The sequence below is a fragment of the Elaeis guineensis genome, chromosome 3, assembly GCF_000442705.2.
Source record: "Elaeis guineensis isolate ETL-2024a chromosome 3, EG11, whole genome shotgun sequence".
Classification (NCBI taxonomy): domain Eukaryota; kingdom Viridiplantae; phylum Streptophyta; class Magnoliopsida; order Arecales; family Arecaceae; genus Elaeis; species Elaeis guineensis.
In genome coordinates, this window is record NC_025995.2 from 92690152 (window position 1) to 92706684 (window position 16533).

General features: G+C 40.6%; 1 protein-coding gene across 1 annotated transcript; it reads left to right on the plus strand.

The window, feature by feature from the left end:
- Positions 1-8364: 8364 nt before the first annotated feature.
- LOC105041991 (E3 ubiquitin-protein ligase AIP2) lies at positions 8365-14111 on the plus strand. The gene is made up of 5 exons (XM_010919082.2): positions 8365-8650; positions 11864-12077; positions 12885-13156; positions 13521-13730; positions 13842-14111. Exons 1-5 carry the CDS (start codon positions 8504-8506, stop codon positions 13989-13991), a joined length of 993 nt encoding a protein of 330 aa, XP_010917384.1. The 5' UTR covers positions 8365-8503; the 3' UTR covers positions 13992-14111.
- The last annotated feature ends 2422 nt before the right edge of the window (positions 14112-16533 follow it).

Sequence of the window (16533 nt, forward strand, 5' to 3'; positions counted from 1 at the left end):
AATACCTCCACTGCGACCGTCGTCGTCGTCCTCCTCCTGGCCCTGGTCTCTACCGCCACCGCTGCTGGCAACTCGGGCATGTCATAGGGAGAGGAGCGAGGAGGAGGTGCGCTAGCTCTACCATGCCCGGAAGGAGCAACCATCAAATCATGGTAGCCAAAATCTTTCTAGAAATTTCAAGCACTTCTCCAACACTACACTTACCGTGAGCGCCAAAATAAGCCCAATATAGCATCGCAAGCGTATGTTTTGTGGCCTTCACTCCCAGTGGATTGTTCTTGCTCTGTTTGTCAAACCAAATGACACAGAAAAACAATAGTAAGCGTACAAAAGGTTACCTCAAGAAGTGGACTCACATCCAGTTCAGGTTATCATGTGGCAGAAAGCAGAACCATGATCGCAAGAAGAAAGGTATCAGGTATGCAAAATAGGATCAATATATTCTAATTTCTTAAAAAAAGAATGCGTATATTGTATGTTAGGATTTAACGCCTCGAGATTCAGCCCACATTGAGCCACAGCGAGGTTCACGGCGAAAAACAGAATCCAACGAGATCAAGATCATCCAAAACGGAGCTTGGACGGAGAAGATACGGATTTTTGAAGTCGCACGAAACCCAAGGCGGCAGAGGATCGCCGGTGGCGGGCCGGTGGAGCGCGGCGGCGCGCGGCCCAGGCAGGGCCAACGTGCGGGACGCACGACCCAGGCGCGGCCCAGCGGGCGGCGGCCCCAGGCGCGGCCCAGGCGGCGCACGGCCAGCCCGCGCGCGGGCCGGCCCAGGCCCAAGCACCCCTGCCTGGGCCCTGTTCTCCAGTCCACCGTGGACCGGGCGTCCACGGATGGGTCTGTGGACTGTGTAGGCATTTCCTACGCATTTCTTATGGTCCACGGCACTATTCCATAGACCGAAGCGCGATCGAAGGGCCCAGAGACGTCCCGGTCTTGATCCGACGATCTAAGGGGTTATCTGGTTTTGTTTAGGACTCCTAATCCATCTCTAATCAAGTTTTAAGCCTTTTAAATGGACTGATCGGTAACAGAAAGGATCAGTGGTCTGGTTTTTTGCTGAGGAAGCCGCAAACACCGTACGGAGGAACCCGAGAGAAGACAGGGTGTGAGGCCACCATGAGAGAAGGAGCAGGAGGCTCCTGACAGCGGACACCAGGCACTTCAGGGGTTCAGGGGGTCTTCCAGGAGAAAGAGAGCTTTTGAGAGAAGAACTTCTAGAGAGAGAATTGAGTGTACAAGGGTTGAGGGTGAGGTCTCCTCTTGTAAAATTTTTTTTTCATAGTGAAGTTTGCATGCCCCGTGGAGGCGAGCCCTTTTGTGGCTGATCCACGTATTTTGATTGTTTTGTTTTGTTTCTTCTTTCTTCCTGCTGCATCGCATGGTACTGAAAGGATCTTGGGAGGTGGTGTCCTGACTAGACATCCACCCAATAAGTGATATCGGAACAAGCGATACAAGGATGCAGATTGCAGCAGTGGTAACAACACTGAAGATGGAGAAGACAGGAACAATCAAGATGGAGATCAACAAGTTTGATGGTAAGAGCAATTTCTCTTTGTGGCAGGCAAGGGTGAAGGACGTGCTCATCCAACAGGGGTTGATCGATGCTCTCTTGTGCGATGAGAAGCCGACCACCATGGAGGTGCGGATTAGAAACGGCTACAGATGCAGGCAGTGAGTACCATCCGCATGTACCTGGCGGATGAGGTGGTGATCTATGTGCTGAGCGATACTTTCCCGACGGTGCTGTGGTTGAAGCTCGAGGAGTTGTACATGGTGAAGTTTCTCACCAACACTCTTTTTCTCTGAAGGCAGTTCTATCAACTGCAGATGACTGAGGAACAGAGTGTGCAGGAGCATCTCAGCCACTTCCAGAAGATCCTCACCGACCTCTCAGCATTGGCGAGAATGTTGAGGAGAAGATCAGGGTGCTGGTTTTGCTGGCATCGCTTCCCCTTTCGTACGAGTCCTTGGTGACTGCTCTTCTAGTGAGAAAGAGCACCATCAAGATGGATGAGGTCACCGCAGCGATACTCCAGAACGAGGTTCTCAGGAGAGAGAATCCAGCTTCGAGCTCAGGTGGCGATAGCTCAGCTTTGGTGGTTTCTGAGGAGTAGGAGGCGGTAGACGGAGCGACAGGAGATCATAACGGGCGGTCCAAGTCCAGGAGAGACTTGAGCAAAATCAGGTGTTATCGGTGTGAGGAGTTTGGGCATCTAGCCAGAGATTGCCCTCAACTTAAAAATCAGACGGTGACTGCTGTTGCGACGGCCGGCAGCGATTCAGATGAAGATGTCCTAAAGATATATGATGAGGTATCTACTTCTTCCCAATAGTGGATATTAGATTCTGCATGCTCCTATCATGTATGTTGCAGAGAAGAGCAGTTTGACTCTCTAGAGAATAGTGAGGGCATTGTATATCTGTCGGATGGATCGAGCTGTGCGATCAAAGGTATTGGGACGATCAGCTGGAGACACATGATGGTGTAGTGAGGAGATTGAGGGAGGTCCGATACATACTCGATTTCAAGCGGAATCTTATCTCACTTAGCAGACTGGATTCGAGAGGCTACAGGACGGTAGCTGGTGGAGGAATCCTGAGGGTGCTACGCGGCGATAGGATTATGCTGGAGGGGAAGAAGGGGAGCAGAGGACATTATTATCTGGCGGGGAGCCCAGTGCGAGGTGGAGCTTCGGGAGCCAAGTGGAGCCCAGAGCGAGGTGGAGCTTCAAGAGACGGATCGGGCACGAGACAGAAGACTCGGGAGGACGAGAGGCGACGTCGCAAGATAAGATTCCTATTGCCGCAGGATGATGCTCCGAGCAGGTCTCAGGTCAGGAGGAGCACAGCATACGACGGAGATGTGATCGAGCAGCCTGGCTCGACTCCCATGTTTGCCCATCCATGATCAGCAGGCGATTGCCCCAGGGCATGGGGGTGAGGAGATCCAGAAGCTCTCAGAGTTTGGAGGAGATCGAATATCGGGTCGAGGTGGAGATTGTTAGGATTTAACACCTCGAGATTCTGCCCACATTGAGTCCACAGTGAGGTTCGCGGCGAAAAATAGAGTCCAACGAGATCAAGATCACCCAAAATGGAACTCGGACGGAGAAGATACGAGCTTTTGAAGTCGGCACGAAATCTGAGGCAGCGGAGGATCGCAGGCGGCCGGCAGCGGGCCGGCGGAGCAGCGGTGGCGCGGCCGTAGGCGACGGCGCGCGGCCCAGCTCGCACGCAGGTGCGGGCCGGCCCAGGCCCAGGCGCCCTACCTGGGCCTGTTCTTTGGTCCACCATGGATCGGGCGGTCCACGGGTGGGCCTGTGGATCACGTGGGCGTTTTCCACATATTTTTTGCGGTCCACGGTATTATTCCGTGGACCGGAGCGTGATCGGAGGGCCCAGAGACGTCCTGGTCTAGATCCGACGGTCCAGGGGGTTATCTGGCTTTGTTTAGGACTCATAATCCATCTCTAATCAAGTTTTAAGCCATTTAAATAGGGCTGATCGGTAACAGAGAGGATCAGTGGTCTGGTTTTTTGCTGAGGAAGCCGCAAACACCGTACGGAGGAACCCGAGAGAAGACCAGGGTGTGAGGCCGCCGTGAGAGAAGGAGCAAGAGGCTTCTGGACAGCGGACGCCAGGCACTTCAGGGGTTCAGGGGGTCTTCCAGGAGAGAGAGAGCTTTTGAGAGGAAAATTTCTAGAGAGAGAATTGGGTGTACAAGGGTTGAGGATGAGGTCTCCTCTTGTAAAATTTTCTTTTTCATAGTGAAGTTTGCATGTCCCGTAGAGGCGAGTCCTTTTATGACTGATCCACGTATTTTGATTGTTTTGTTTTGTTTCTTCTTTCTTCCTGCTGTATCGTGTGGTACTGAAAAGATCTTGGAAGGTGGTGTTCTGGCCAGACATCCATCCAACATTGTAGGTGAAGGATCAAAAGTCTTTTGGCTGGTTACCTGAAAAATTAAACTATGAGTAGACAAGTCCTAGTGGTCGTCAACCAGAGGAAAATAAAGAACTGATATTAGAAAAATGAAAATGAGAATCTTTGATCTATTTAGCTCTCTTCTTCCATCCACTAATTGGGCATGCCTAATAAGGTGTTGATTTCCACCTATTTGTTAGTTGTTACTCAGCTTGACTATGATCAAGCCTCAGATGATTTGGCCAAGAAACCATCTAAATTATCACCAAGGGATTTTGGAATTTCACTCTACCAATACCAACGAGGATTTGAATTTATGTTCTAATCCCTACCAACTAATAAGCATTAAAAGTTGTCTTCCAAAGTTAGGAAGTTACCACTAAGCAGGTTCCTTCCCCAATATTACAAATGGGGTTGTGATGGAGGCAGCAGGTCGCACCCTGGAATAGACATCATTCCCATGCAAAGCAGTAGCGGCCAAATTCATAGACGCAGCAGCATGTCATGCTCTCTGGACAGGAATAGTAGCTATCACAAACGGTTGGGGGCTTGACAAGGGAAGGAGGTGACGAACGAGGATTTGGTGGTTTCTAGCCCTTCTTTATGAGGTATGATGCCTCCAGCCTCTCCCCACTACGAGCCCCATGGATTCTTCGCAATCCATTAGTTCTTGCCATTCTCGCCGTCATAGCCCACTACACTTACACCATGGTCCACAGCGGTACCACCATTTCCAGTGAATATTCCCTTAGCTCGGTGGAAAAATAAATAGATAAATAGATAAATAAATAAATAATTATGATAAATGTGTTTAAGTCCCAAACAACCACACAATCAAAGGATCATACATATAGTAATCTAGTTTTCTTTTAACATATTAGATGAACAGTATTATTGGAACAAAAAAAAAAAACATGCAGGGCACCCATACAAGTGGTGATAAGATATGCAGTATGTCTAATTTTTGAAATTATAAAATACATATTATTAAGAGTGAAAGGGCTCTACAACCATGATATAAACAACCAACAAGGCATTGACTGACTTATACAAATGCTGATATATCCCAATTTCACGAAAGATATTGGACCTATATCCCATGATTTTATTGAAATCATGAATTTAATCTATGATAGTAAAGTCAGAAATTGAACTCATGATTTTTAATTAAATCAAAATCATAATTTTAACATATGATTTCTAATCAAAATAAAAATATAAGTTTAACCTATGATTTCCTCCTATGTGACAATAAAATCATGAGTTGAATTCATAATTTCATACATGGAATCTTACGCTACTATTGTGATGGCCCGGCCCGAATAAGAATCCCAGCCCACCAAAGCCCAAAACGAAAAAAAAAAAGAAAGAAAGAAGAAAAACAGGGGAGAAGACTCCCGAAGGGAGTCTTTTTCCTCCTCTCGCCGGCTCCCAATCGGAGTCGGAAAGAGCTCCTTCCGGTCTTATTTAAGGAGGAGAACCTCCTCTCTCCCTCTCATCGAAAAATCCCGGGACAAAACGGCGGCAATCGTCGGAAAATCCTCACGGAGATCCGTCCCTGTGTCCGTTCAATTTCTCGCCGGAAAAGTCTCGCCGGCGTCGGAGGTAAGCCTCCTCCCTTCCTCTCTTCTCCCCTTTCTTTTCCGTGCCGGTGTGCACGCTCGTCGGCGACCGGAGTCGCCGGATTTTATTGCGGAAGAACCTCTGTTTTTGTCCATTTTTCTTCGATTTTTTCGATGTCGGTGGTCACCGCCGACCATCGGTTTGGCTTTCCTCCTGCCGACGGCCGCTTCCCGTCGGTTGCACTGCCGGTCGGCCAGCCAATAGGGAATTGTGAGATCTCCTGTTTCGGCCCAAAGGAACCCACGGGAAGAAGAAGAAAGAAAAGAAGAAAAGAAGAAGAAGAAAAAGAAAAGAAAAAGAAAGAAAAGAAAAAAAAAAAAGAAAAAGAAAAAAGAAAAAAAAGAAAAAAAGAAGAAGAAAAAAATAATACAATAATAATATAATAATAATAAATAGGATTTTCTCCTCTCTCTTCCGTGAAGAAAAAGAAAAAGAAAAAAAAAGAAAGAGAGAAAGAAAAGAAGAAAGAAAAATAAAATAAATTAATAAATAAATAATGATATAAATAATAAAATATGAGAAAGAGAGTTTCTCTCTCTTCCCTCTCTTTCTTCAGCCTGAACTAGTATTTTCTCTCTCTAGAATTTGACTTTCTCTCTCTAAAATCCTCTCTCTAGATTATTTCTCTCTCATAAGATTTCTATAATTTTGAGAAAAATGATGATGAATTTAAATGATCCTCGTGATGAATTTTTGATCTGTGATCGTCGGACGGTACATCGACATCCACTTTGATCAGATCAGATATTTTTAGATTTTATTTCTCATGATTTTATTGAATTGTCTACATGATAATCTTAACATGATTTGATCTGATCGATCGAATTTGTTGAATCATATTATCTGAAGAATTCAAGATGAGTTTTCTCTCTCTAGAATTTTCTCTCTCTAAAATATTCTCTCTCTTGATTGATTCTCTCTCTAAAAAGGTTAGTGAATGAAGAAATTTTTTTTAATAGTCTTGATTTGATTCTAATGAAGAACCCTGATTCATGGTTGTCAGACAGCGTACTGGCACCCACCTTAATCAGACCATGAATCTTTAGATTTGATCATCCATGATTTCGATCTAGCCATGACTGGATTTGATCATGTTGATTTCACCAATCGAGATATTGGACCAATCGTAATGTTGGATTGTGTCACCTGATCAATTCGAATTGTACCTCATGAATTCTCTCCTTTGATTTTCTCTCTCTACTTGATTTTATGAAATCGATGAAGAAATCTCGATCCTATCACTTCGAATCCGATTTGATCTGATAGTCAAACTTTGGATCATTTAGATCTTAATTAGATTTTGATTTGATGAAATTAGATGATCGGACCCAATCTAAACCGTTGAAATATGGTATTCGTATTTTTTCTAATTATTGAAATTGATCTATATAGGATTGTGGATGTTTGATCATGAGATATCGCGATATGATCTACGAACAGAATTTTTGGAAGAAAATTTATAGAATTATGTGGATTTACTGGAATGCGTTCGAGGTAAGTAATGTTTCACTTTTTCTAGATTTATCGACAAATTATAATGTATTTTTCTGACATGATTTGTGAAATGATGCATGAATTGGATGAATGATATTTTGTTATGAAAATATCTTATTTGAAATATTATGATAAAGTATAATTGAACATATTGATTCCATGATGCATTATATTGATTGATTTCGATACTACATGATTATATGTTTTATTATCAAAATTAGAATATTAAATATGATTTATGAAGAATTATGATATAAGAAACATTATAAATTGACAACCTGACTATGTAAAGGACCCCGCTAATGGGGGCATATACGTTGGTAATTGATTTGTCCTAAGGGGTTTACGTCGCCAGAGAGACCAGCGACAAACCCTCAGAGAGACCAGCGGTTCCGAAGGACTTTGCTGCCAGATGATTCGCAGCTCACCGCAAGAAGATACGCAGTGTTATGAAAAATGTGGTCATAGCTCATGGTTGACGAAAAGAATTGAAGAACGAAAAGAAATTGAAATCCGGAAAGAAACTTGAATTTTCGAAAAAGAAATAAATTTGGTATGAATTATGTTGCATAATTAAAATTGATTTCGAATTGATGAACTCTATATGCTTATTTTTTATAAATGATTATTTACTTAAATGCCTGATGAAATCTGTTGAGAAGTGATCATTGTTTACTGGGCTGTCTAGCTCATTACCTCCTATTTTTATTTTTTTACAGATGTTGAGGAATTAAGATGATACAAGATATGAATTGAAGAGTGATCAGAACCAGAATCTCCATATTTTTATTTTAAATTGAAGTCTTATTGAATTTGATGTAAGATCTGTGAATCATTGTTGAATTTATTGAGATATTAAAGAAGAAATTCAGATCGTTATCTTTTGGATTTTGAATTATTAACTAATTATTCCGCTGTTATTTTAGGATAGCATGATAAGATGCCTTGCATGCTTATGGAAAGAGTTTTTTATGAGTATGCGGCGGTTGCCATGACCCTCGATTCAAATCTCAGATCGAAGACGTGACAATTATTCTATAAATAATAAATTTATAAATAAATTTAATTTTATAATAATTTTAAAAATATTTAAAAAAAATAAAAAATAAATTTGTATCCAATCCGCTGTCACCTCTATTTTCACGTCATGACACCGCAACTTTTCCTGTTAGAATTAAAAGCAGCAAACTTTTATACCTCTCGCGTGAGTCTCACGGATGACCCTAGCCCGTGGAATTGGCTGTCCGCTGTTCTTGACAGGACATTGAACCTCCGTCCAGCAAGGTAGAAATTGCCGCGATCTCCTCTGCCCCTCACCCGTCAAATTTCGCCTGTCGGCTTTCCCCTCTCTCAAGAAAGCCGAGCTTTTGAACCCGTCGACGGAAAGGAGGAAGAGTGCGCGCTCGGCTTCCAGATCTAGGGTTAGGGTTTGCAATAGTATCGATCGAAATGACTTCGGTGGAGCCCGTTATGGAGGAATTGCAAGCGCTGCAGAAAAAATTGGGGAAGAAGCAGTCTTTCGAGGAGGCTGTCTCCTCGATCTCATCTCTCCTCCGGGATCGATACTCGTCTTCCTCTCCGTCCGTTCGCAAATCGGTAGCTTTTGATGCCTCTTCTCCCAAAACTCCTTTATTTCTTCTAGTTTCTACTCCAAATTATCGTTCTTAGGTTCCTAATTTATAAAGTCGTTTTCAGAAATTTGAATTCATGTATCTGCGCCGTGGCCGTGCTTGTGCCGACTTTTTTGATTGGTTGCAGATTTTATGCATCATACATCATAAATTGCTTTGGCTATATATTCATTTGATTGCTCGAATTTCAAAGAAACGGTTCTGAAGGGTTTTTATTGAAGGAATTATGGAATTTGATTAAAATGATGCATCTTTTATGTTTATTTGGGAGTATATTCTTAAAAGTTTCTCTTTGTGTCGGAATTTTTTGTTTCTTTAGTATTTGGCAGATATTGGTCATGGATTCAATTTTTCTACCATTAATATTTTCATGATGTTTTGGGTTTGATACATGGAAAAACTGATGGAGAAGAATGAAAAATTAGGGCAAATCGAAACTGGTGGTTGCTCCTCCAACATGCTTTTTGTCAATGTTTGGTATTCTATTGGAAAACTTAAGTACAACGTAGGGAAAACTCTACCACCTCTGTCATTATCTATAGTCTTGAGAACAAAGAGCAAGTTGCTAGCTCGGTTTTCAATTCCTCATCCAAGTGAGGGCATTATGGTAATCATTTTTCTACAGCTACATTTGTGATAGATAACGGACTTTTGTTAAGAAAATGTTTAGCCTCTCAAATCGATAGAAGTAGACATCACTAACAATATCAAACCGTCATGCTCCCACATATTACCCTTTGGGCTTGTATTGTTTGTTGATTGTCCAACCAAGTGAACAGGTTTGATGTCTAAATTTTGTATAATCAGATTTCCATTGACTGTCTTATATAATTTCAAATATTTAACGAAAAAAGTAAAATGCTACATCCTTTAAGACCCATGTGATTCGGTGTCTTTTCTTTTTTTATTCCTTATGCCATCCTTGGTAATATCTGCTACTTCTTTCCTATGCTACCATATTTAGTCTCAGATCAGTCAACAAAAAGTATAATGTACACTGTATAAAAAGCCTGTGAGAGTGCATGAACAATATGACGACTCCATACGAGCTCAACCATCTCAAACTGAAATTGATGACAAATAAATATTAGAGATAAAAGTATGATGCAAGTTGTAGTGTATTGCAATGATGGTCATCATCCAGCGAATAGAAACTTATGTAGGTGGAGAACGACCACCAAACCCAAAATAAGGTGGATCATTGGGATCTTCCCACATACAAGCACTTTATAGAAGGACTACTGGTATGATCCCAAAAGTATTTAATATTATATCCAAATGATAGTATAAATGCAATATAAATATTCACTTTCTTTCTCTTTAATAACATATGTTATAGTTAACAATGTCGACTTTTTATTAAAAGTAAATTTCTAGACTTTTTTTTTTTGAAAAAAGATATATCTTATAGATTCATGCATATACAGCTTCTAGAGTAAAGGGACGGTGACCTTTATGCGTAAACTTAATGTTCAGGAAGAATATCGCAACCCAAATTGGAAGATGGATTTTTTTTTTTTCTTGAAATGATGTCTTTAGAAAGCTGTGGTTTAGGTTGCGAAGAATTGTATCATAGGCAACATTCTTTTATTTCTGTCAATGCTTTATTTGGAGTAACTGGATTTATGGGAGGTAGCAGACTCTAGCGGTTATGGAAATTTCTAGCAGATTATGCTTTCCAAGGAAGTGGGATGAACTTTTTAGAGCTGCCACACTTTGTTTCCCATATTTATATGCAGATATCAATCTATTCTTTGATCTAGTTATCTCCAAAAGCTTGTTGATTTGTGTATCCTTCTAATTTATTTGAGTGGGTGTTGGTTCTATAAGCAAACATTAGCAAGAGTACCTTGACTGAGATTCATGATGATGGGCTGACAAGAGATGTCAATCCAAGATTTGCCGGACTAGTACCAGGGCTCATATTGGCCGGCGATTGGTTCAACATGATATGGTATACTCTACTAAGTCAAGCATACCGAACCATGGGAAGGGAGAGGGATGGGGAGAGATGGGATGTTTACCAGCTGATGGCATTGTGGTGCCAAAGAGGGGGGATCAAGCGAGCATCCAGCACCTGGGGGTGGGGGTGGGGGGGGGGAGGAGAGAGAGGGCAGGAGGCTTACCTATCGATGGCATTGTACATTGAAGAGGGAGGAGCGGGCTAGCGTCTGATAGAGAAAGAGAGAGAGGGGGGATGCTTATCGGCTGATGGCATTGCAACGTTGAAGAGAGGGGAGCAAGCAAGCATTCAGCGGAGAGAGAGTGGGAAGGGGAGGGAGAGGGGGGGGGGGAGAGAGAGGGAAACTTACTGGCCCATTGAGTTTGGGGTAAGACTAATTAGATCAGTATGAAGGACTTGAAAATATAGGGTAGTGTATTACTTAGACTTGCATCCCCAGATAAAACCATGGCCATAAATTATATAGCTGCGTTCACATGTTGAAGTTTTTTTAGGCTGCTGTGTCAGATTCTCCAAGACTCCTGGACACTTGACACTCTTGTCTCATGTCCAACCATGGATAACCCTGATATGCGGCTTGTGATTTCTGGGATGAGGAGGGAAGAGTTTTACTCTCACCTTTGAAGATCAGGGGAGACTTTCTGCAGTTACCTCATACCTGATGATCATTCAGCAAACCAAACCTCTCTTTTTGCTTTTCATTCGAATGTCTTTGCAGGAGAAAATTTGGAAAGCAATTTTGATTTGGCCTTCTGTTTTTGATATTGGACTTGCCTATGTCAATGAAAATCTTTTTTCTATTAGTAATCCCCGTTGCTACTTAACTCTGCCAAAGGCATTAAAAATCCTCCAGGCTGTCCTCTGGAGTTGATCTAGCTTTGTTGTAGCAGTAAGGATTTCTGTTCTCTTTACTTATATTCATGCATGTTTTCCTCTTTTGCTACTTAAGAATAGGTGGTTTCTCTTTGTAATATTTGGCTTGAATTTTTCAGTTAACAATGTCTTTTGAACTTTTTATACTTTTGAACTTGACAATGCCTTAAGACTAGATACTTTTGAATTTTTCTGACTTTTCTCTTTTCAATAATTCCTGTGTAATTTTATTAACCTTTAATTTTATTTTATTTGAATCAAATTATCCTGTAAATTTTCTATCGCTCTAACTGTTAACTTATACACCATTACTTACTTTATCTATAATGTTTTTTTATTCAGATTTATTCTGCTGTTTGCCGCGTTGCAACTGTTCTTCAGACCAGATATACAGCACCTGGCTTCTGGCTTGCTGGCTTAAGACTCTTTGAAGAAGCTGAGGGCCTGGTTACTGAGTCCTCAGAAAAGGAGCATATGAAGAGATGTATTGCTAGAGCTCGTGAGCATCTGCATGAAATGGAGATTGAGGTTCCAGTGTCAAACAGAAGACCAGCAGGTACTGCTTCCATATAAAAGAACAGATTGTCTTATTGTTAATAAGTTGATGATTTTCATGTCCAAGGTCAACCTGCCCATTCTTTATGTAGAATTCAGTGGATGATATTCGATTCCTGCATTTAAGTTGATGCCATAATAACCTATTCTGCAACTGAAGTAGGGAAATGACTGATTTTGGTGTTAGTGGTTTGCAAAGAACTCAGGAAGATCGCTTGATATGAGCTGTAGAGTTATACCAGTCAGAATATAGAAAAAGATGATGCAGAGTGCAGGACGTATTAGAACCCCCTGCAGAAAGTTCAGGGCAATTGGAATAAGAAAGCTGGAGAGTTGTCAGTGGTTTGCAAAGAACTCAGGAAGCTCACTTTGATATGAGCTGTGGAGTTATACTAGTCAGAATTTAGAAAAGATGATGCTGAGTGCAGGGTGTATATGATCCCCTGCAGAAAGTTCAGGGCAATTGGAATAAGATAGCTGGAGAGAATGCATCTATGCATACGTATTGGTTGAAGGTGTACCAAACTTTTAACTATAGGTCTGGCAGAGATTTGACAATACAACTTGCATGCTGGATCTTAATAGAACTTAAATCATCCCATGATATAGACACATTTCAACTTGTCAAAGTTTAAGTTTCACTGGACAATTTAGCAGTAACTAGTTTCCTGGTTAGATGGCATTTTTGGGGAAGCTAAGGCTTTGAATTCCTATTTCAAATGCTAATCAGTTATGCTTCATTCTTTTGGATACATATATGATTTCTTATATTTTTTTTTGTTTGCTTTTTTTTTGTCTCTTTCTTCAGATTCTAGATATCTTTTTGAAGGGCACTTGACTGTTGAGCCTGAACCTGCACCTCCTGCATGGCTTGTGGCACAGAATCTACTGACAACTCTAGCTGTAGCACAAGATTGGACTTCTATTCCTGAATCTTCTCGAGGTCAGGAGGAAAATAATGATGCAACCGGAAATGCTAGAGTGACTGACATTCCTGAATCTGTTCGAGAACTAATTAACAATATGCAAGAAATCAATGGCTTTCTGGACCTGGATAATGTTATTGAAGCTTCATTGCAGGTATGAGCATGCATTTTAATGTCATGGTAACACCACTTGTTTCTTTTAGTTATATATAATTTCTTATGAGACTAAGATTAGGGTAGAGAATGTTTACAGTGTACCAGTAAAGTATCCTCTTTGGATGATTACAATTTAGGTTCTAGGCCTTTCAAGAGAAGAAAATCTAGAGAGTTGGGGAATTCATATTCTAAAAAAACAGTCATTAGTCTAGGTCTCTTGTGTGTTCACAGAATCAGCCAGACAAATATGTTGAAATCAGGAGAAAAAATGTAGGTTTTAGCAGTAGTTAATGTGCCTAAATGAGATTTAATTTCATTTCTTAAGGTGACTCATAAAACCTACACATCCCTCATGTTTTCAGGAAATTGGTGCTGGGCCGCAGCGACCACCACCAGCCTCAAAAGAAGTTATTGCAAATCTGCCAGTTATTAATGTGACTGAGGAAGTCATTGCTAGGTTGGGCACAGAAACACACTGTGCTGTTTGCCAGGAGAACTTTGTTATAGATGACAAATTGCAGGAGCTACCTTGCAAGCATCTCTTCCATCCCCCCTGTCTGAAACCATGGCTGGTAATGTGGCACTTCCTTTATTATTGTCATAATAAACTCAAGTACTGGAAAATACTATTAAATAATTTCCCGTGATCATTTTTATCTCAGCTCTCTTTTACTGACCTACAGGATGAGCACAACTCGTGTCCAATATGTAGACATGAACTAAGGACGGATGACCATGCATATGAGAGCTGGAAAGAGAGAGAAAGAGAGGCAGAGGAAGAAAGGAAGGGTGCAGAGAATGCTGTTCGGGGAGGCGAATACATGTATGTTTGATAATCTTTATTGAAACACATCATTTTTACTGTGTAAACATCATCGATGTTTGTCTTGATGTTAAATGTTTGAATATTCACAACCACCCAGCAGGGCACATCAACCCACCGCATTGCAGTCTATTGCGTTTTTTCTTTCTTAGATTTCTTTTTCTTCTTTTTTTTTTTTTCCTGGAGTAATTAGACAGATTAAACCTGGCTAGACATTGGAGCAAGAGCAAGATCAAGATCAAACATAGGTATCTTATATAAACAGAATAGACAAACAAACTGACACCCTTTCTTTAAAGGAGGGAAATGACACAGGCTAAGTTGGAACTATAGTTACAGTGATCTTGTAAAATGCTTTACTAAGCATGATTGCAAAATGGTGGTAACTGTGATTCAGCCATCTTAAGATCAGATGTAAGGAGCCAAGAAAATTAATGAAATCATAATGCATCAGTAACAATTGATCGCATATCCAAATGCAGTGAGGTAAAACTCGCAAGCATCACCAATGTCACTGAAGTGCAGCAGCTATGATTGCAGGATCTGACATAGGTAGACTGCCAAGCTCTTGGTGCACAAGCTGACTAGAACAGAGTACTGAACAATCCTGTGACGAGGGAGTTGAGTACCAGACTTTGAGAAGAAGATTCTAATGTTTGAACAAATGAAAAGGATGGATAGAACCTGTAAATATAAGCTCACTAATCCATGAGGCAGATGTCTTGCTCTTAAAGACAGGTTCTGCAAGTAGCATGGGGAAACATCCCATCGAATTCGCATCCATGGCAAAACTCAAATCCACACCTGGTATGCAACAGCAGGAATAAGCACACTACAAATTCATCAACATAATCCAAGACAAAAATCAAATTTCACTAAAATTTCTCTTTCAATCTGCGGAATGCTGCTATTAATTATGCTATATGGTAACATCATTATACTTTCTTTTTTCTAGTTCATCATTCACCCTAGCGTGCATTAAAGTAGCAGATTAAATTGTTAAGTTGCTTCAGAAAAACAGAAGGTGACTTGCTACGGTTGTTAGAACTCTGTTAGCACCATCCTATATCACATCAATTAAAAGTACTCTGACTAATCCTTGCATTACTAAGAGTACCAACTTAACTCGCTTTACCAATGGTGTTGAGCGAGACCCAGAGGCGAAGACTGGAACTGAATTTCCTTGGCATAATTCTCATCATAGATTAGGAGGAGCTCTTCTTCATTGGAGAGTGCCGAGAAGTAGAAATCATCCATCTGGTGAATGAGCTGCGTATGTGGGGGAATGTCTCTCCCATTTTGCTCTCCTTGGACTTTGGAAAGAACGTTCCAGGCCTTTTATTATAGACGACGTGGTATGGAATTTGAAAGGTTTCTATGGTAGTCAAAAGGGCATTTGATTTCCATACAGATCAGTTCATCATCTTTCATGTAAATTGACTGGAGATCTTGTTTAAAATTATGTTTTGTAGGAACATTGTTGAAGAATTGGAAGTTCCCATGCAGGCTTAGTGAGATTTTCTTTCTTGCTTAATATAAATGCATGCATTGACAACATCACCAACATGTCTCTCTCTCTTTGTGGACTTAATGATCCAGCAATAAGAATATTTAAGCTAACTATTGGCTTGAAACCAATGTTAACTTGCACTTGAACCGTGTCAGGATCGTGACAAACTCCACCAAAAATTGCAGCAAGGTTGCATAGTCTCTAGATCAAATTATACAACATTCACATCCTATCCTTAGGCTCATGATAAGCTGCATTTATAATTGAGTCAAACTGAAAAAACCCTGTTTAAAGCACGTCTAAATTTGTGTCAAACTTGAATAAACATGTTAGAAACCAAGTCAAAAAATATATATGAAATAGACTTCGCACGAGTCTAAACCCATGTTTCCAAGCAAACTAAATCTTTTAACTGAGAAGTAGATCTAAAAAATTAAGCTAATAAGTGAGTTAATAAGGTGTAGAATGGCCTGAAGGTTAAACCAGCAACTATGCCTTTCTAAAAGAGGTTTACTCGTTGTAAAAAGAAAAAGTGACAGACGAAAACGCTCTTAATCACGTCATCGAGAAACCAGGTGGAATTTCAAACCCGAGCTTGCAAAAAATGAGCTTGAAAAAATTAGCATTCCGACTCATTCTCATGCACCTCATACACCAAAATATCGTATGGAAATGATATATTGATACTTTAAACAGCCATTATTGGCCATTGTAACGGAAAAGTAAACATATCTATGGGTTTCATTGCCATCAACTTCTAAAATTCATGCAAGAATACGTATAGTGCAAGAAGATTTTATATAATTATATAAAATTAAAAAATCCAAATAATATTTTCTGACACATTTTTTGAATGAAATCTTTAATGTTACACAACTAAATTAAAAAATTAAAAAAAAAAACAACAAGCTTAACATTAAAAATACTAATTTCTTGAGAAGGGTGGTCAAAGTGATAAAAAATAGCTGTTGTTTAAATTTTTCTTATAAAACTGCTATTTCTATCGTATAAAGCCATCAAACTGGAGAGAGCAGTTAACAGC